Genomic DNA, 16,053 nt, shown 5'->3' with positions numbered 1-16,053 from the left:
GGTTCCAACTCGATGGCACCTGACAACAAGTGGCATCTTTTTCATGGACAAACAAAACACAAACAAATCAAGACTTTCTGACTCAGAATTATATTAACAAGTTACCTGAGAAATTAACAGCAAGTGGGCTCTTGGAACCTTGGTGGTACTGTTGGATCAGAATGGGACTGTGAAACCTAAGAAATAGGAGGCTTTCTGCTCCTGGAAAGATTTCGTTGTTGTTGTTAGGGGCTGTGAAGTAGGTTTTGACTCAGAGACCCGGTGCACAACAGAGTGAACCGCTGCTGGGATTGTGTCAGTCCAGGTCACTGGTGGATCTTCCTCTTTTTTGCTAATAACCTTGGAAGCCCTATACAGGTTGCTTTGAGTTGGACTCCGCTGGATGAAAGTGAATTGTTTTGGCTAAGTGGTGTCTTGTCAATGCTGAGAACAGTCAGAGTTGACGACAAGGAGAGAAGAGATAGCCACAGAGGGGAGTCTTTTGAGATGAGGATGTACAAGCCAAGGAACCCTGGGGCCACCGGAAGCTGGGAGGGGCCTGGAAGGCTCTTCCCCTTGGAGCCTGGCAGTGACTCCCGCCCTCTAGGACAGGGAGACAATACGTTTCCGATGACTTAGTGGGCTCTAGTTCTGGAAGTTTATAGGAACTCAGATATGAGAGGAACCGAAGCCTGTTCACTTCTGATGAGAAGGCTCAGGTGCAAGAGGAAAGCTGGTGCCTTGGGAGGGAGAGGGGAGGGCAGCTGGGATGGGGCAGGGGCAGCGAGGCAGCCTTAGCTAGAGGCAGGGAACAAGGGAGAAAAGGCCTGCAGAGGGGGAGACAGGATGCCCTACTCTGACCCGTTCCAGGACTCTGGCTGTAGACGCCCCCCTGGTCAGCAACGCGGTTCCCACCCCCTTGGCGGCACAGGGTTAGGGTGAACATGGGCAGGGACGGGGGTCGAGGGTTGTGATCAGGTTGGGGTGTGGGATGTAGAGCGTCCAGGTGGACTTGTGCGGGTGATGTGGGTGTGCTGGTGATGTGATTGGGAGTTGGGGGGGGGTGCGTCCAGGAGCGGATTGGACTCGTGTGGGGTGCTGTTCTGGGCCCTGCCAACACAGCCGCGGACCCTCTTATCCCACGTCCGATGAGTTTGCAGCGGAGTCTGGTGCACAGCAGGTACACGGCTCCCCAGAGCTATGGCACTGCGCGTGAGTGTGTGTGTCGGGGGTGGGGGGGCCTGGGTCACAGCCAGAGACCCCAAGGGGCGCAGAGACAGAAAAAAGCCTGTGATTGGTATCGTCCTTGGCGCCTATGTCCCAGCCGTCCACTAGCCCCTGGGCTGCCGTGCAGTGGCCACCCGGAGCTCAGCCTTCCGCCAGACTACCTAATCCGCTTTTCGTGCCGGTAACCGCAAAACTCCTGAGTCGTGGCGCTCCAGAAGCTGGTGAGCAGTGCTCCGTGCCCGACATGAGCTAGGCCTAGCTGTCCTGTCTCGAGGTTGGGCGCTGAGACTGAGTCCCCTTGGGAAGACTGGAAGGACGCGGGACCACTAGCGCCCCGGAATCCCCCAGCACGTATTCCAGTGGCCATCTGACTGTGAGAAGCTCAGGAGCGCCAGGGACCCGCCTGTGCTGGGCGACCACCGCACCCACCACCGAGGCCCTGATGGGGAAGGGATGAGGAGAGAAGAGCAGGGAAGGGGCCTGGGGCTGGGACGGGGTCACCACCGCTAGCGCCGCTGTCACAATTGAGTCTCATGCGGCGAGCGGGGGCCGGGCTTACCTTGGGTCGGTACTCGGTACTCGGCCTGGGCTCGGTGAGTAAGCAAGGACCTTCTCTTCCAGAGAACGAGGTCGCCCCTTGCACATGGTTGGGTCTCCTTGGGACTCCACATCTAACAATCTTGTGAGCACATCTGGAGAAGCCGACACAGAGAGGCCTAGGGGACCTGCGAACTCACTCATTGGCTGGGGTTGGAATGGTTGTAACCAGATCTCAGGGTTCCTGGTGGGGCTGAGGTGTGGGGTGTGGGAGGTATCCTAGAGACCCGAGGCTGAGCAGAGGGAGCACGCGGGACAGACCATGCAGGCAGCTGGGTGCCCCACCTACCTGAAGGGCGAGACTGAGACCAGGCCAGGGAAGCATGGGTACCCTCTCCCCTGTGCCCAGGGCCTGGGCCGCTCCTGGCATAGACCCCCAAAACGGTTTGACTTCAGACTCGACCCCACGCCCAGGGTCTGAGAGAGCACATCTGCATTCACGTCCTGTTCTCCAGTGCAGCATCCCGTCTCAAGATCGGTTCAAGGACTCCCTGAGACCTTGGACCTCCGGGCTCCAGCCGTTCCCTGGGCATAACTCCAGCGCTGGTGCTCTTGGGAGGGTCCTCTCACGCAGCCCCCTGGGTCAGAGGTGCATCTAAGGTTTGGCAGGTGAGTTACGTGCCCTGGGCTCCACTTGACGGGGGACCACCGAGCGTTTCTACTAGCCATCAGCAGATTCTGAGAGCCTTCCCGGATCAAAGCACACAGTGATCTTTTCCTGACCCCAGCGCTGATCTGCGCGCGCAGCCTGGTCCATTATCTGGGCGGGAAGGGCGGAGACCGGGAGTGGGGCGGGCAGGGAAGCGCACTTTTGCTGTGTGGACACTTATTTGAGTGTGTTTCTCTCTCCATTGAGCCCTGAGATGTAGAAAGGCAGTCCCCAAGACGCCAGCCCTGCGTTTCGCGTCCCACTTGTCACCCTTTTATTTTATTGTCATTTTTCCTGGGCTCCCTTTCGGGGTGTGTGTGTGTGTGTGTGTCTTAGCCCTTCGGTGATTCCCCGACTCTCTCTGCCCTCCGCTTCGTCCCGCTTTGTCGGAATCAAAACACTCTGCTCCTTGCACGGTGTGATGACCACCGGGATTTACCGGATGACCAGAGGGTAACTACCCGCTGGGCCCACGTGAGATGGACCCACAGTCGCGGTGTCCAAGGTGTGAGCTCTCTCCCTCCTCTCTCCCATCCCCGCTTCAGGTCAAGACTCCCCACCAGGGTCACTCTGCCCCGCTGGCCCTGCTGAGATCCAAGACGCTGAAGAAAGTCACTATGAGCATTTACAGATTAACTTCCGTAAGTGGAAGCCAGCAGATGGGGTTGTCATTTTCCAGCAGTGCCATCATGTGTGAAGTAAAATATTAAGGAACAGATGGATCCGAGTTCTGCTTGTCTGTAGATGCGCCTCTTGTCCCGGTTCTCCGTCCGCGGCCAGGCGATGATCCTGGGACAACCTCGGTAGGAACTGCGCCCTCCCCAAGCCAGGCGCCACTCTGCCCCTTTAAACTAGCAGTCCTGGCGTTTCCATGACGACTACGTCGCCTGGGGGACCTGGGTGGGGTCTGGCGGAGGCGCATGCGCAGTGCGCGCCGGACGCAAAACGTCTTCTCAAGTCGCTGTCGCTCGCTGCTTGTGGCGGGGTCCCTGAACCACGGTAAGGGTGGGGGGCGATGTGGGGGCTCGAGAGGTTCCGGGGGCAGGCCGGGAATTCACTGAGCCTGGGGGAGGTGCTGGCGAGGGATTCGCGGGTCAAGGGGGCTGGCTGGGTTCGCGAGACTGGACTGGGGGCTCTCGGCACCCGGGGGTTGGGCTGGAGGTTCGCGGGGCCCAGACTGGGGCTTTGCGGGGCTGTGGACAGACTGGGTGTCGCGACACCCGGAGGTTCTAGAGGTTCGCGGGCCAGGGGGCGTAATGAGGCCAGCCCGGGAGTCCGGCACCGCTGACCCCGTCTGCTCCCGCAGGCGGCCCCGGGCGGGCTCCCTTGGCTCGGCCATGGCCCCCTCGCCCCCGTGCAGGTCGCTGATGTCGCCGCGGTCCCCTCTGCTGCTGCTGCTGCTGTTCGGCTTGGCGCTGCTGGGCGTCCAGGCTCGCGCGGAGCCCACCGCCGCTGGGAGCGCCGTCCCCGCTCAGAGTAGGTACCCCCACCTGCGTTCAGGCCCTGCGCCCCCGACCCCGAGCTCAGCTCGCGCCCCGAGACCGAGACCGAGACCGAGACCGAGACCGAGCGGTCTCTTCTGCCAGGGCGCCTCCGAGGGGGCGCGCCTTGCCTTTGTTCCTGGTGCGGGTCCCGCCCCTGCGGCGCCATGGGGATGGGCTGGTGGGGCGCGGGCAGGGAGGGGACCCAAGGATGCTGCCGCTTGATTCTCGCTCCCCTCGACCCCCGCAGGCCGCCCGTGCGTCGACTGCCACGCGTTTGAGTTCATGCAGCGTGCCCTTCAGGACCTTCGGAAGACAGCCTACAGCCTGGACGCTCGGGTGAGGGGTGGGGAGACGGTGCAGAAGGAAGGGGCGGACAGGACTAGGGAGTGGAAAACCACTGGCCCAGGACCCTCTCCCCATCTGTGTCTTCTTCTGACCCTCCTTCCCTGCGGTGGTTATCCTTGGGGTGCTAGGTGCTAGCCTCCCATGAATGTCCCCCCAGTTGCCCAGCAGACTCTGCACTTAGTCCTTGTAGGGAGAGAAAAGGATGTTATGGGGGCGGGGGTGGGAATGGGAAACTCCTTGGACACTTTTCCTCTGACCCTCCATACTCCCCTGGACTGGGGCTGACCCCGCCCCTTCAGGACTCCTCAGGTGGGGAATAAGGCCCTGTGGGAAGAGTGGGAACTTATCCTGGAAATGGGTGGTGTTTTTCTCCGGCTTTTTAGAGGGGTTTACCAGTCGAGTGTCGGTCAGATGGGGAGTGTTAAGGATGAGACTAGAGTGAACGGTAACTACACCAGGTGCCCCAACCTGGATCTCAGGGTGGGCAGGGAAGGGGAGTCCGACTCTTGTTCCCCCAGACCCCACTGGGTGGGGGGTGGGATAAGGAGCGCACAGCTTCAAGCTTCAGATTTGGGGGCAGGGTAGACACGCCCCCTCTAAGCGTGGATGACCAGATAGCTATACAGCTAAGGGATTGTCACTTGTGTTGGGGCCTTTGCTTTTTTTCGGGGAAGGATTCACAGAAGTGGAAAATTAAGGGAAACTCTGCCTGCTCCCGCCTCTCACAACCCTACTTCCTTTTCGGACCAATTCCTGAGACCCCACACACAGCCTGGAGCACCCCAGAGGAAGAGCCCTGGGGGCCAGGGGAGGAGTAAACACCTGAGAGGTGGAGTGCAGGTTGAAGGTGAAGGCAGGGAACCATGGTCCAGGCCCAGTGACCAGCCTGTGTGAGGACACAGAGGCAGGACAGGATGCAGAGAGAACCCCTTCAGATTTCCAGGAGTGCAGGGAGTGGGAGGGGTGACCTTGAGGTCAGCTGCCTGGGGACTGCTGTGGGTCGGGTGGGGCAAGGGGAAGGCTGGTGTTGGCTGGGCAGCCTCTCACATCCCAGCCTCTTGCTACTCTGCAGACGGAGACCCTCCTGCTGCAGGCGGAACGTCGGGCCTTGTGTGCCTGCTGGCCTACTGGCCGCTGAGGATCTCTGGCCGGACACTGTCCCCTCGTCAATAAACACCTGGCTCCCTCACCTGCCTCTGCGTCCTGTCTTCCTGCTCTGGTACCAGATCCTGTCTGCATCAATCCCTGGGTCTCTGGTTCAGCCCCTCTCCAAGCTCCAGTTCCTAGCTGTTCCTCCTAGACACCTGTTCGCGGCCAGCACTAGTGCTGAGGCAGGTGGCCCCAGTGAGGTGTCTGACCTGCTGCCCTTGTTTGGAGGTGGGGGTGGGGGTATCAGCAGGGGCTTCCTGAGGGTCTAATGTGGTCAAGGATGAGCCAGGCTCACAGTAAACAGGCTGTGCCTGGCCCCCTGCCCTCAGTCACCAGGACGGACAGATGCCTAGAGGGCGGGTACATGGGCAGTGGTTGACTGGCCAAGGGAGGGGTGGGGCCACCTCCCCATACTCTGAGAACCTGCTTGGCTCTGTTCTTTAGGGGTTCCTCTATGGGCTCTGGGCATGTACACACAGAAGTGCAGATCCACGCTCACACCCACACACACCTGCGTGCACTGCATGTAGAACCCCCCCTGAATTTCCTCCCTTCCTATCTTCATCCCCAAGCTGCTTTTAAAGTCAAGATTATGGTCTTTTATCAACGTGATCTCTGCATATTGTTGGTACAAACCTAGGCCAGACATGAGGGCTGTTTATCCCTGGCGTAGCCACCTTTACTTCCCAGGTGCTTGTCACCTCCTCAGCATGTCCTGGTGCCCTGGACCACAGCCTGAGGCTGGCTGAACCAGCCATTCCCAGTCCACTTCCCGAGATAACAGCGGGCTTTTTTGTCTCTGTTTTGCCCGCAGGTCACTTATGTAACTGATCTAGGTACATATGTGTGTTGTTGTTAAGTGGCGTTGAGTCGGTTTCCACTCAACCACCTCATGTACAACAGAACAGAATGCTACCCAGTTCTGTGCCATCCTCACAGTTGTTGCTGTTTGAGCCCACCGTTGAGCCGTTGTGTCCGTCCATCTTGTTGGGAGGTGTGTGAGTAAAGGAGCCCAGGTGGCACAGCGGGTTAAGCACTTGACCGCTAACTAAAAGGTCGGCAGTTTGAACCTACCAGCTGCTCCACTGGAAACCCCACAGGGCAGTTCTACTCTGTGTTGGAGCGTCGCTGCAAGTTGGGAGTTTATCGTCACAGTTTGTTTTCATGTGTGCATGCACATGAGCACATGTGTGTGTGTGCACGTATGTATGTGTGTGCATGTATGTATTTATCTCTGGGCTCCAGAAACTCTGAGGGGATCTTCCTTCTGTGCTGTCTGTACTGGCCTCCCAACCACTCACCTGTCTTGTTTGGGGGTACCAGGGTGAGCCTGGCATACACTTACACAGGTACTGGGTCATAGTGTACAGACCAGAGAGTCCTCTTTGGGCAGCTATGTGGTGGCAGGAAGTCACTTAGGTGCCAGGTGACAGTAGGTAGTGAGTAGGAGACAGGTGGCTGGGTGGGACAGACTGGCAGACCTCCCTGGGAGCTCACTTGAGCCTGGGCAGGAGCAGGTGTGGTCTGGCTTAGTGCTGTCCATCAGGGGAGGGGGGCTGAGGGGAGAGGCAGGTGCTTGCCCTTTAACTCTGCCATGAGAAGGATCCATTTCATAGGGATTTTCTGGGTAGGGTTTTGTAATTCCTACCAAAAGATTAGTCTATTGTTGTTAAAAGTGCCATTCAGTTGGTTCCAACTTAGTACAGGGTTTCTCAGGAATGGCTGGCTGGTGGATTTGAACCGCTGACCTTGGGTGGTGGTGGTGGTTGTGGTGGTTATGTGCCTTAGAGTTGGAACCGACTCATAACGACCCTGTACAGGGTTTCCGAGGCTGTACATCTTTACGGGATGCAGAAAGCCTCATCTTTCTCCCGTGGAACAGCTGGTGGTTTCGAACTGCTGACCTTCGAGGTTCGCAGCCCGATTTGTAACTGCTACGTTGTATGTCTATTAACCTGAAGTCCCTGTGCTGGGATCCTTCTAGACCCACAAGACAGAGACGTGGCAAGAATCACTGGCAGAGATAAGGCGGCAACAGAACCAGGACATCAGCAGGAGACCAGATGGTGGGCTTCCTGGCCCACAGGGTACAAGAGCTGAGTGCCCTGTGTCAGGAGGCTTGCTGGTGAAGTGGGTACCTCCAGGCACTTACTGGCTGGGCTGGCCCCAGGACCTGAGGAGTCGAAAGCCAGAGAGCCACCTGCCTGTGGGCAGAGTTAAGAAGCTGCCATGATTGTAAAACTATATCCGGAGTCGTTTCTATTAACTTCTCTGATAAACCCCACAAGTGTGAGTGTTGTCTGAGTTCCGTGGGCCTACTACAACACATTGTCGAACCCCTGAGAGGTCAAGAGTGCTGTGGGAGAGAGGATTGCTATTAGAATTGGTAAAAGGGTGAAGAGTGGACGCATGCCTCAGAGGAATTTACCTGGGACTGATTGCCCTTGAGTCAGTTCTGACTCACAGCCATCCTGTATCGGGTTTCCGAGGAGCAGCTGGTGGATTTGAACCACCAGCCTTGTGGCTGGCAGGCCAATGCTGATCCTACAGTGCAACACCAGGACTGGTGATTTTCTTTCCCCTTTGGGAAGCTAGAGGAGGTCAGAGACCCCCACCATGCCATTGTTGCAAAACTTTTAAGGGCATAGTCTGGTGAGTACTCATGTTTCATTGGTTGGTCTCAGTCACATGGCTGCGCCTAGCTGCAAGGGAGGCTGGGAATACAGCCTTTAGTCTCTTCTTGGGTTGCCTGATTTAGCAAATACAAATATGTTTTTGTTGTTGTTAAGTGCCGTCGAGTTGATTCTGACCCATAGCGACCCTGTATAGGGTTTTCCAAGGAGGAGCTGGTGAGCTTGAACCACTAACCTTGCAGTTCAAACGGCTTTACAGTGTGGTGCATTAACTCTCAGAGCTACACCAGGACTCCAAATAAAAATACAGGATGGTCAAATACATAGTATAACTATATCCCATGCAATTCATGGAATATACTTATATTAAAAATTATTTCTAATTTTTCTGAAAATAAAATGTAACAGTGCACCTGGAACTTTTTTTGGCAATTCAATTCAGCATAAGCCCTGCTGAACATTGGGGTTCTATTACTACAGAGAAATCCTGGTGTGGTGCTGCAGGGTAATGCGCTGGATGGACTGAAAGGTCGGTTTAAACTACAAGGTTGGCAGTTCAAACTCACCACCTGCTCTTCGGAAACCCTACGCAGGGTCCTTGTGAGGCAGAACTGAATCAGTGTCACGTAACAACAACACACCAACATTAGAGTACCTACAGAATAAGGAAGAATGAAGAATTGAAGAATCATTCTTCGGAGCAGTACAACCAGAATGCTCCTTAGAAGTGAGAATGGTAAGACTCTGTCTCGTGGAGTCAGGAGGAACCAGGACCTTGCTTGTTAAAGTCTCTACTTTAAAGTCGGTGAACAAGAGGAAGACTCCCAATGGGATGGATGGACAGAGTGGTAGCAACTTTGTGCTCAGGCAACACTTATGAGGACAGCGCAGGACAGGGCAGTGTTTCACTTTGTTGTGTGTAGCGGTTGCTGTGAGTTGGAACCACTTCAAGGCCCCTAACAACAACAACAACAACAACAACAAAATGACTTCTCGTGTCCAACTGCAATCTTCAGGCAACCCCTGACATGCTATCGATCACTCTGGATTCATTTGCACTGTTTATATACAAGGGGACGTCAAAACGCCCATGGGAAAATTCTGTTATCGCTCAGTTCCATTTTCCCAAGAACTTCATGAAGTCCTCTTGAACTCTTTTTTTCTTTCTTACTTATTATTCTTTCTTTTTTGGTTTCCCTTCTTTAACGCAGCATAATAATCTTGTGTGGGAAGTTAACTTGCTGAGTTGGCCGGTCTGTAAATCATTTCTCCTAGCTGAGCCGTTCCATGCACAGGGTTATCACTTGATCTGTTTCCCACACCATCTTCCTCTTCAATCCCTTTTTCTGACCGGCTTTCCTGTGTAGTCACTAAGGGATACTAGAAAGTTACCTTGGCATTTTCTAGTTTAGGGTTTTTTGTTTGTTTGTTTGTTTTTTAATTTAAGGTTTTTATTCTGGATTGAGTGAAAGTTTACAGGGCACATCATCAGATTCACATTCAACAATTCATATAACTTGTTTCATTACATTGCTTATAATTCCCTCCATATACCATCAGTTAAAAGTATTTCTCTCTATCCACTTTAGCTTTCTTAAAAACACACAAACAAAAAACCCCACTCAGGCATATATAATAAATTACATCTCCAAAGGGCACATTCTGCAAGTCTGCTCCTGGCCACCAGTTCTTAGTCCTTCTCGTCTTAGTTGATGAATCTAGAGTCCTCCATGCCCCCATCTCTACCTCCATCTCTGGCGCTGCTGCTTCTCTGGATAAGGTCCCACATTCTTCTTGTGCGCTTCTCTCTTGATGGTCCTAGGGTCCTCTGTTTCTGGACTGTAAGATCAACCACTCCCCTTTTTTGTTACAAAACTTCTACCTTTACAAGTGTGACAGTCGTGATTAGTCATGATAACAGTTATTCACTATTGAATCTTATGAATCTTATCCCCATCTCCTTTCACCAGACCCATCTAGACAAGATGATAGCTATTCAGTGGGGACTCTTTCTTTCCCCCCACACTCTTAAACTAAACTCCCTCTTGAAACCTTGTAAGCCAGTCACTTCGTGCCTTTATTGTCCCCTCATTTTAGATAGCCAATGTCTAAGTTGCCCGTCCCTATCTACCCTGTGCACAGAGCGGATAGCATTGATACTTGATTTGAAGACTCTTTTCCTCTCTGTTGGTATTTAGAGTAACTACTGCTCTGAGTATAGGTCAGGTTCATAATGGAGATGTATCTTCTGTCACTGTAGCTGTTCCAGTCTGCTTGTCCTTTCTAGTGGGAATGTCTCATCTCACAAGGTTGTGCATGGGACTCAGGATTCCACCTAAGGTCCTATACTCTGTAAAGGCTTTGCACAAGGCCTATTTCACTGGGCAAAGTGTAGAACCCCTTTGAGGTATTCCAATCAGTTATAGGCTGAAGGCAGGCTTACAAGTTTTCTCTAATCATATTTCCCAACATTCCTTTCTATCCCACTCGTGTCTATTTTACCATAGTAGGCAAGGGAAACTTAGTTTAGCTTTTGATCCCCACACTGTGTTGTGAAGTCCAGCAGGGCTGCCCCCGACTGAGTTTGTGTTGAGTCTGCGCCCAGTGGTGGGCTCTCACCTGGTCTACTTCCTTTCCCCTTTCTTTTGGGAAGCAGATACTGACATGCCTGGCTGTGGTCTATGAAGGGTTTTTTTCCCACTTACAACACTGGACAGGTTTCTGTTTCTGCTTTATTAATTTATTTTGGTAATATGTACAACATGGTATCTTCAGTTGCCTCATATGTTTTTGAAAGCTGGACACTGAATAAGGAAGACTGAAGAAGAATTGAGACCTTTGAAAAAAATTGAAAGTACCATGGACTACTTCCGGCAAGATGGTGGACAAGGCTGACACCTTACACAGACCTTCTATAACAAAGATACAAGAGGCAAAATTATATAGACAGATGAACTTTCTGGCACCCTGATCTTCAGAAGAAAGTTTAGAGAGGTGGATGGAGTGCTTGCTGGGAGGAGAGGCTGCGCAGGGTTAGCGAGATGGAGACTGGTGAACGGTGGACCAGACGCGGCTTGACCATCTTGTGAGCAGCTTTGGCAGCAGAGGGAGGCCTGGCAGAGCAGATGTGTTCAGGTGACAGAAAAGGTGCGGTTTCCTGGTGACCAGAAGTGTGACCAGCTCCCACCTTCCTCCACCCCCAGCACAGACCCTGCTCTCTGGGGGTTCAGAGCCATGTGGTTAGGAGTCACCCAAGTGTGAGTTGGGGGCCTTGGTGCCTGGATGTAGATGGGTTCAGCTCCAGAACAACATTTAACCACTCATCCTGCTCCCAGCTTCCTGTGGTCCTAACAGACACTGAAACCAGCCCGTCAAGGGTCCCTAAGAACTTGGAGACTGAGTGCCCTGAACATAGATAACACTGAGGCCAGTGGGAACTCCACTTAGGGCCAGGAACTCTGATGTCTCATCCTTCCACACCCACCTCAGGAGCATCTTGAATTATAGAAGCTCCCCCGGCCCAGTGATTTCTCCCCTCTGGGTCCAACAACTACACTGGTTGTTTTACAAATATAACAACTTCACAATGCCCCAGAGACAACAATTTTGGGTCATATGAAGAAACAAGAGAGAATGGCACAAACAAATGACCAAGATGCAGAACCAGGAGACGATGCTGTGGAAGGAGAGGTAATGGTGGAGGTGGTGTGGTTCCGACCCATAGGCAACCTGCACAGGGTTTCCGAGGCTGCAAATCTTTACAGGAGCAGAAAGTCTCATCTTTCTCCAGCAGAATGGCTGGTAGTTTTGAACAGCTGATCTGGAGATTAGCAGCCCAACTTGTAACCACTATAAAACAAAACAAAACAAATTCAAAAGAATGATAATTGTTGTTAAGTGCTGTAGAGTCGATTCCGACCCATAGAGGGTTTCTAAGGAGCAGCTGGTGAGTTTGAACCACCGGTGACCTTGCAGTTTAAATGACTTTGCAGTCGCTAGACTGCATTAGCTCACTGCGCCACACCAAGGCTTGTTGTTAAGTGCTGTCGAGTTGGTTCCGACCCATAGCGACCCTGTATAGGGTTTCCAAGGAGCGACTGGTGAGCTTGAACCACCAACCTTGTAGTTCAAACACCTTTGCAGTGTGATGCATTAACCCACAGCGCCACACCAGGACTCCACACCAAGACTTAGGTACCTTCAAAGGATCGACAGAAAGATGGAGGAAAGTAACAAGAATATGAAAGTACCATGGACTGCCAAAAGAACCAACAGATCTGACTTGGGAGTAGTACAGCTGGAATGAGGAGAAGGGGAGAGACTGCCTCTCTTGTACTTTGGACATGTTCTCTGAAGAAGGACATCATGTTAAGCAGAGATGCTCAGCAACAAAGAGGGAGACCCTCACTCAACAAGATGAACTTACCCAGTGGCTGCCACATGGGTTCAAACGTGAGGATGGTGGAGGACTGGGCAGTGTTTTGTTCTGCTGTGCATGGGGATAGTGTGAGTTGGAAAAGACTCAGCATCTAGCAACAAAAACTATGTAACAAAACATAATCCCCTTCAATAATTCCTCCAAGTACAATTCAGTGACCTCAGTTACGTTCCTCAAATTGTGCCACCTTTATCGAAAAGCTTTTCGATAAAAACAGTAACTCACTTTAACTTGGGTCCCTTGGCTTGAAAAAGATGAGGCGTTCTGCTCGTGTAAAGATTTACAGCCTCAGAAACCCTGTACAGGGCCATTATGAGTCGGTTCTCAATCCATGGCACATCACCACCACCACCACCACCACTTGGCTTGGGGGATGATTAGGATGACTTCATTTTCTCCCTCCGCCTTCTCTACTTGGGGACTCCTTCAAGCAGCAACGGGCCTTTTGAATCGGACTGCTTTTCTTCTCCCTCTTGTTTTGTGGATTCACTGTCTAGGAAATACTAGACTACTTAACCACAAAGTTGGTGGTTCAAACCCACCAGCTACTAATTGAAACCATATGGAGGGTCACTGTGAATCAAAACTGACTGGACGGCCCTTAACAACCACAGGAAGTACCCCAGCTTTTTTGCCACCTTACCTACCCCATGTGATATTCCCTGCTCACTTTCCTTCTTTCTCTAACCTGGGCTTTGCTTTTCCTCTGGGGGCAGTTTACCTCCCCACTGTTGCTGCTGATGTGCTGTGGATTTGGTTTCCACTCATAGCAACCCTGAATAGGGGTTCTGAGGCTGTGAACCTTTATAGGAGCAGAAAACCTCATCTTTCCCTCATGGAACGAACGGCTGGTAGTTTTGAACTCCTGACCTTGAGGTTAGCAGCCTGTCTCATAAGCACCACAAGCTGCTGCTCCTCTGTACCTTTAAGTCTGTTCTGACTCGTAGCAAACATGTATGGGCCTTTCTGGGGCTGTAAAAGGAGCTCTGGTAGCGTAGTGGTTATGAATCGGGCTGCGAACCTTATGGTCAGCGGTTTGAAACTACCAGCCACTCCACGGGAGAAAGATGAGGCTTTCTACTCCCGTAAAGATTTACACCCTTGGAAACCCTGTACAGGGTCGCTATGGGTTGGAACTGACTCAACGGCACTTAACAACAACAAGTGTTTTCTCCCAAGGGGCTGCTGGTGGATTCGAACTGCTGACTTGTGGTTAACAGCCCAACAAGTAACCCACTACATAGCAGGACTCCTCCATCTTCACCAAGGGTCCCTTAATGCCCTTGATACCCCCTCTTACATGGAGAGGCTATTTTGCTAGTGAACCGCCCTGTTTTCGGGCACCCTCCATGCACCCAGCATCTCCTAGTGCCTGGGGACCCAGTAGTACCCTCCCCACTTGAGCTTCTTAAGCCTGGGCTGGGGTCTCCGCAGCGCTGGCTCCTCCTAGTTCTGGGCATCCAAGTTTGCCCTGAGGAGTCTGGCTGGGATGGGCAGCCGCCTGGAGGCGTCTCAGAGATGGTGGGCTGGAGAAGGGGACTCCAGGAAGTCCAATCCAAAATAGGATGCAAGACATGGGGATCCCACTGATGGGCCCAGGGAAGCGTTAGGCCTGCAGGGAGCAGACCCACCACAGGCCTGGGTTTTCTGTGCATCAGGACCCCCAGCAGAGGGCGCTGTGACACCGTGCCTTTGCTGTGGGGGTTTCTCCCCCACATCCCTACTGACTGGAGTATTGGGCTAGCCTGACCATCATGGCCTCACCTGACCACTTCTGCAGATGCCTAAACCGAAGGGCACCTTGCTCCTCACTCCCCCACCCCATCCTGGCCCCTGCCCTTGGCCTGGCTGCTGGGGCCTCAGGCTGAAGGTCTGTGTGGACCTGGCGGTGGGGGGGGGGGGACATGAGGCCCTTTTTCTCCCAATTAGGGGTCAAGAGCTTCCCTGGATTCGGAGAACTGGGACCTGACCCCTCCTTCCCTGCTCCCCATCAGAGTTGACAGCATCTTCTCCAAACAGCTGACCAGGCTCAGGGCATTACAAGGCCAGCTTTCCCTTTTTGGGAGCCCTTGGTCCCATCCAGACACACCAGCTTTCCAGGCCCCAAATTTCCCGCCTGGTCTCTCTGTACACTCTGCCCCTCGAATGGGTGTCCAGCCGTCCAGCCGTCCAGCCGTCCAGCCAGAACTCGACAGCCTGTAGGCACGGCGGGTGGTGGACTACGGTCCTCCGTTTCTTTGATGTTCCGGAGGGATTACACTTCAGTCTCCTGGAAGGTCACAGCATCAGCTTCCACACACGTCCTGGCGTCTCCGAACGTGGGGACAGGGCGCCTTCCCACTCTAGGCTCCAGCGCTGGGTCCCTGAGCGAGATCATGGACCCTTAGCCCCAACCCCACGGCAATGGGTCGCCCCCTCTCCCGAATCTGGGTGACCTTGTCCGCCCCATTGGCCCACTCGCTGAGGGACCTTAGGCCAGGACTTCTGGGTCTCCTGTCCACGCGTGGGTGTGGGGCTTTCACTCCGGCTGCCCAGTACGGTGACCCGCGGGGAAAGGGGGGTGACGCGGGAGCCGGGCAATGCCGCAGAAGCAAGGTGTACAAAGTGCGAGGGGCGGGGGTGCTGCCCCCTCGGAGTGAGGGATGGTATCCGGGTCTATGGGTTATCCTTCCCTACCACCCTCCGACCCCAGTCTGCAACGTCCGCAGATTGGACCGCAGGGACAAGTCTCCGCTCGAAGAGCACCCCCCACACCCCGCACCTGCACCGAGGCCGCGGGGCGCATGCGCAAGCCGCGGAGGGCGGGGGCCGGCGGGAGGGGGTCTGCGGATCGTCCCCCCAACCCCCCGTTCTCTGCGGGGAGTGGGGAGCGCGGGGTGCGGGCGCTTTGGGCGTCCGGGCCGCTCCGGCCGCGCCCCTGCCGCGAGCCCGGGTCTCCTAGCAGCGGCTTCTGGTAGTGCGGTGCGGGGAGCGGGGAGCCCCTTCCCCAGGGCCCGGCCCACCGACGCGTGCAGACAAAGAGGCGGGAGACGGAGCCCGAGAGGCGTCCGTGATTGCGCCGCGGCCGGGGACGCGCAGGGGCGGATGTGGCGGCGACAGGCTGCGCGGCCAACGAGTCCCGGCGTTCCTAGGCCCGCGCAGGGGTCGGGTGGTAGGTGCCCCTGTCACACCGCTCGGAGTGGAGTCCTGGAAGCGCCCCTCAGCCCGGATCACCGCGCCTGGACCTCCGCGTTGCTGACGCCCCCCCATCCCGCCCAGGCCACCCCCAGCGGTACGAGCGTTCCGTTGCACCCCGGGCCGCCCCGCATCTCAGCCCGAGCGCACGCCGTTTGCCGGCTGCGCCCCAGCCACCCTGCCAGCGCCGAAGTGTGCCATCCGGCGGGCCCGCGCGCGGAGGCGGCGTTCCCCCCCCAGATCACATGGTGACCCTCGGCAGCCAATGCAGTGGACGCTAGGACCCTGCGGGACCCCGGGCGCCGAGATTGCACCGGCTCCGCTGCATTATAAATACTTCTCCAAAATGCAGCGCAGCTCCCTGCGCGCGCCCCGGCC

The 16,053-nt window shown here is 54.7% G+C and overlaps 1 protein-coding gene across 1 annotated transcript; it reads left to right on the top strand.

Moving 5' to 3' along the window:
• Positions 1–3,789: 3,789 nt before the first annotated feature.
• Positions 3,790–5,419, top strand: LOC102825826 (chromosome unknown open reading frame, human C4orf48). The gene is made up of 3 exons (XM_006874124.1): positions 3,790–3,928; positions 4,184–4,272; positions 5,354–5,419. The coding sequence occupies exons 1-3, from the start codon at positions 3,790–3,792 to the stop codon at positions 5,417–5,419; spliced, it is 294 nt and encodes a 97-aa protein (XP_006874186.1).
• Positions 5,420–16,053: the final 10,634 nt, after the last annotated feature.

Source organism: Chrysochloris asiatica, unplaced genomic scaffold, assembly GCF_000296735.1.
Source record: "Chrysochloris asiatica unplaced genomic scaffold, ChrAsi1.0 scaffold00262, whole genome shotgun sequence".
NCBI classification, from domain to species: domain Eukaryota; kingdom Metazoa; phylum Chordata; class Mammalia; order Afrosoricida; family Chrysochloridae; genus Chrysochloris; species Chrysochloris asiatica.
This window is presented reverse-complemented; position numbering and strand designations above follow the sequence as displayed.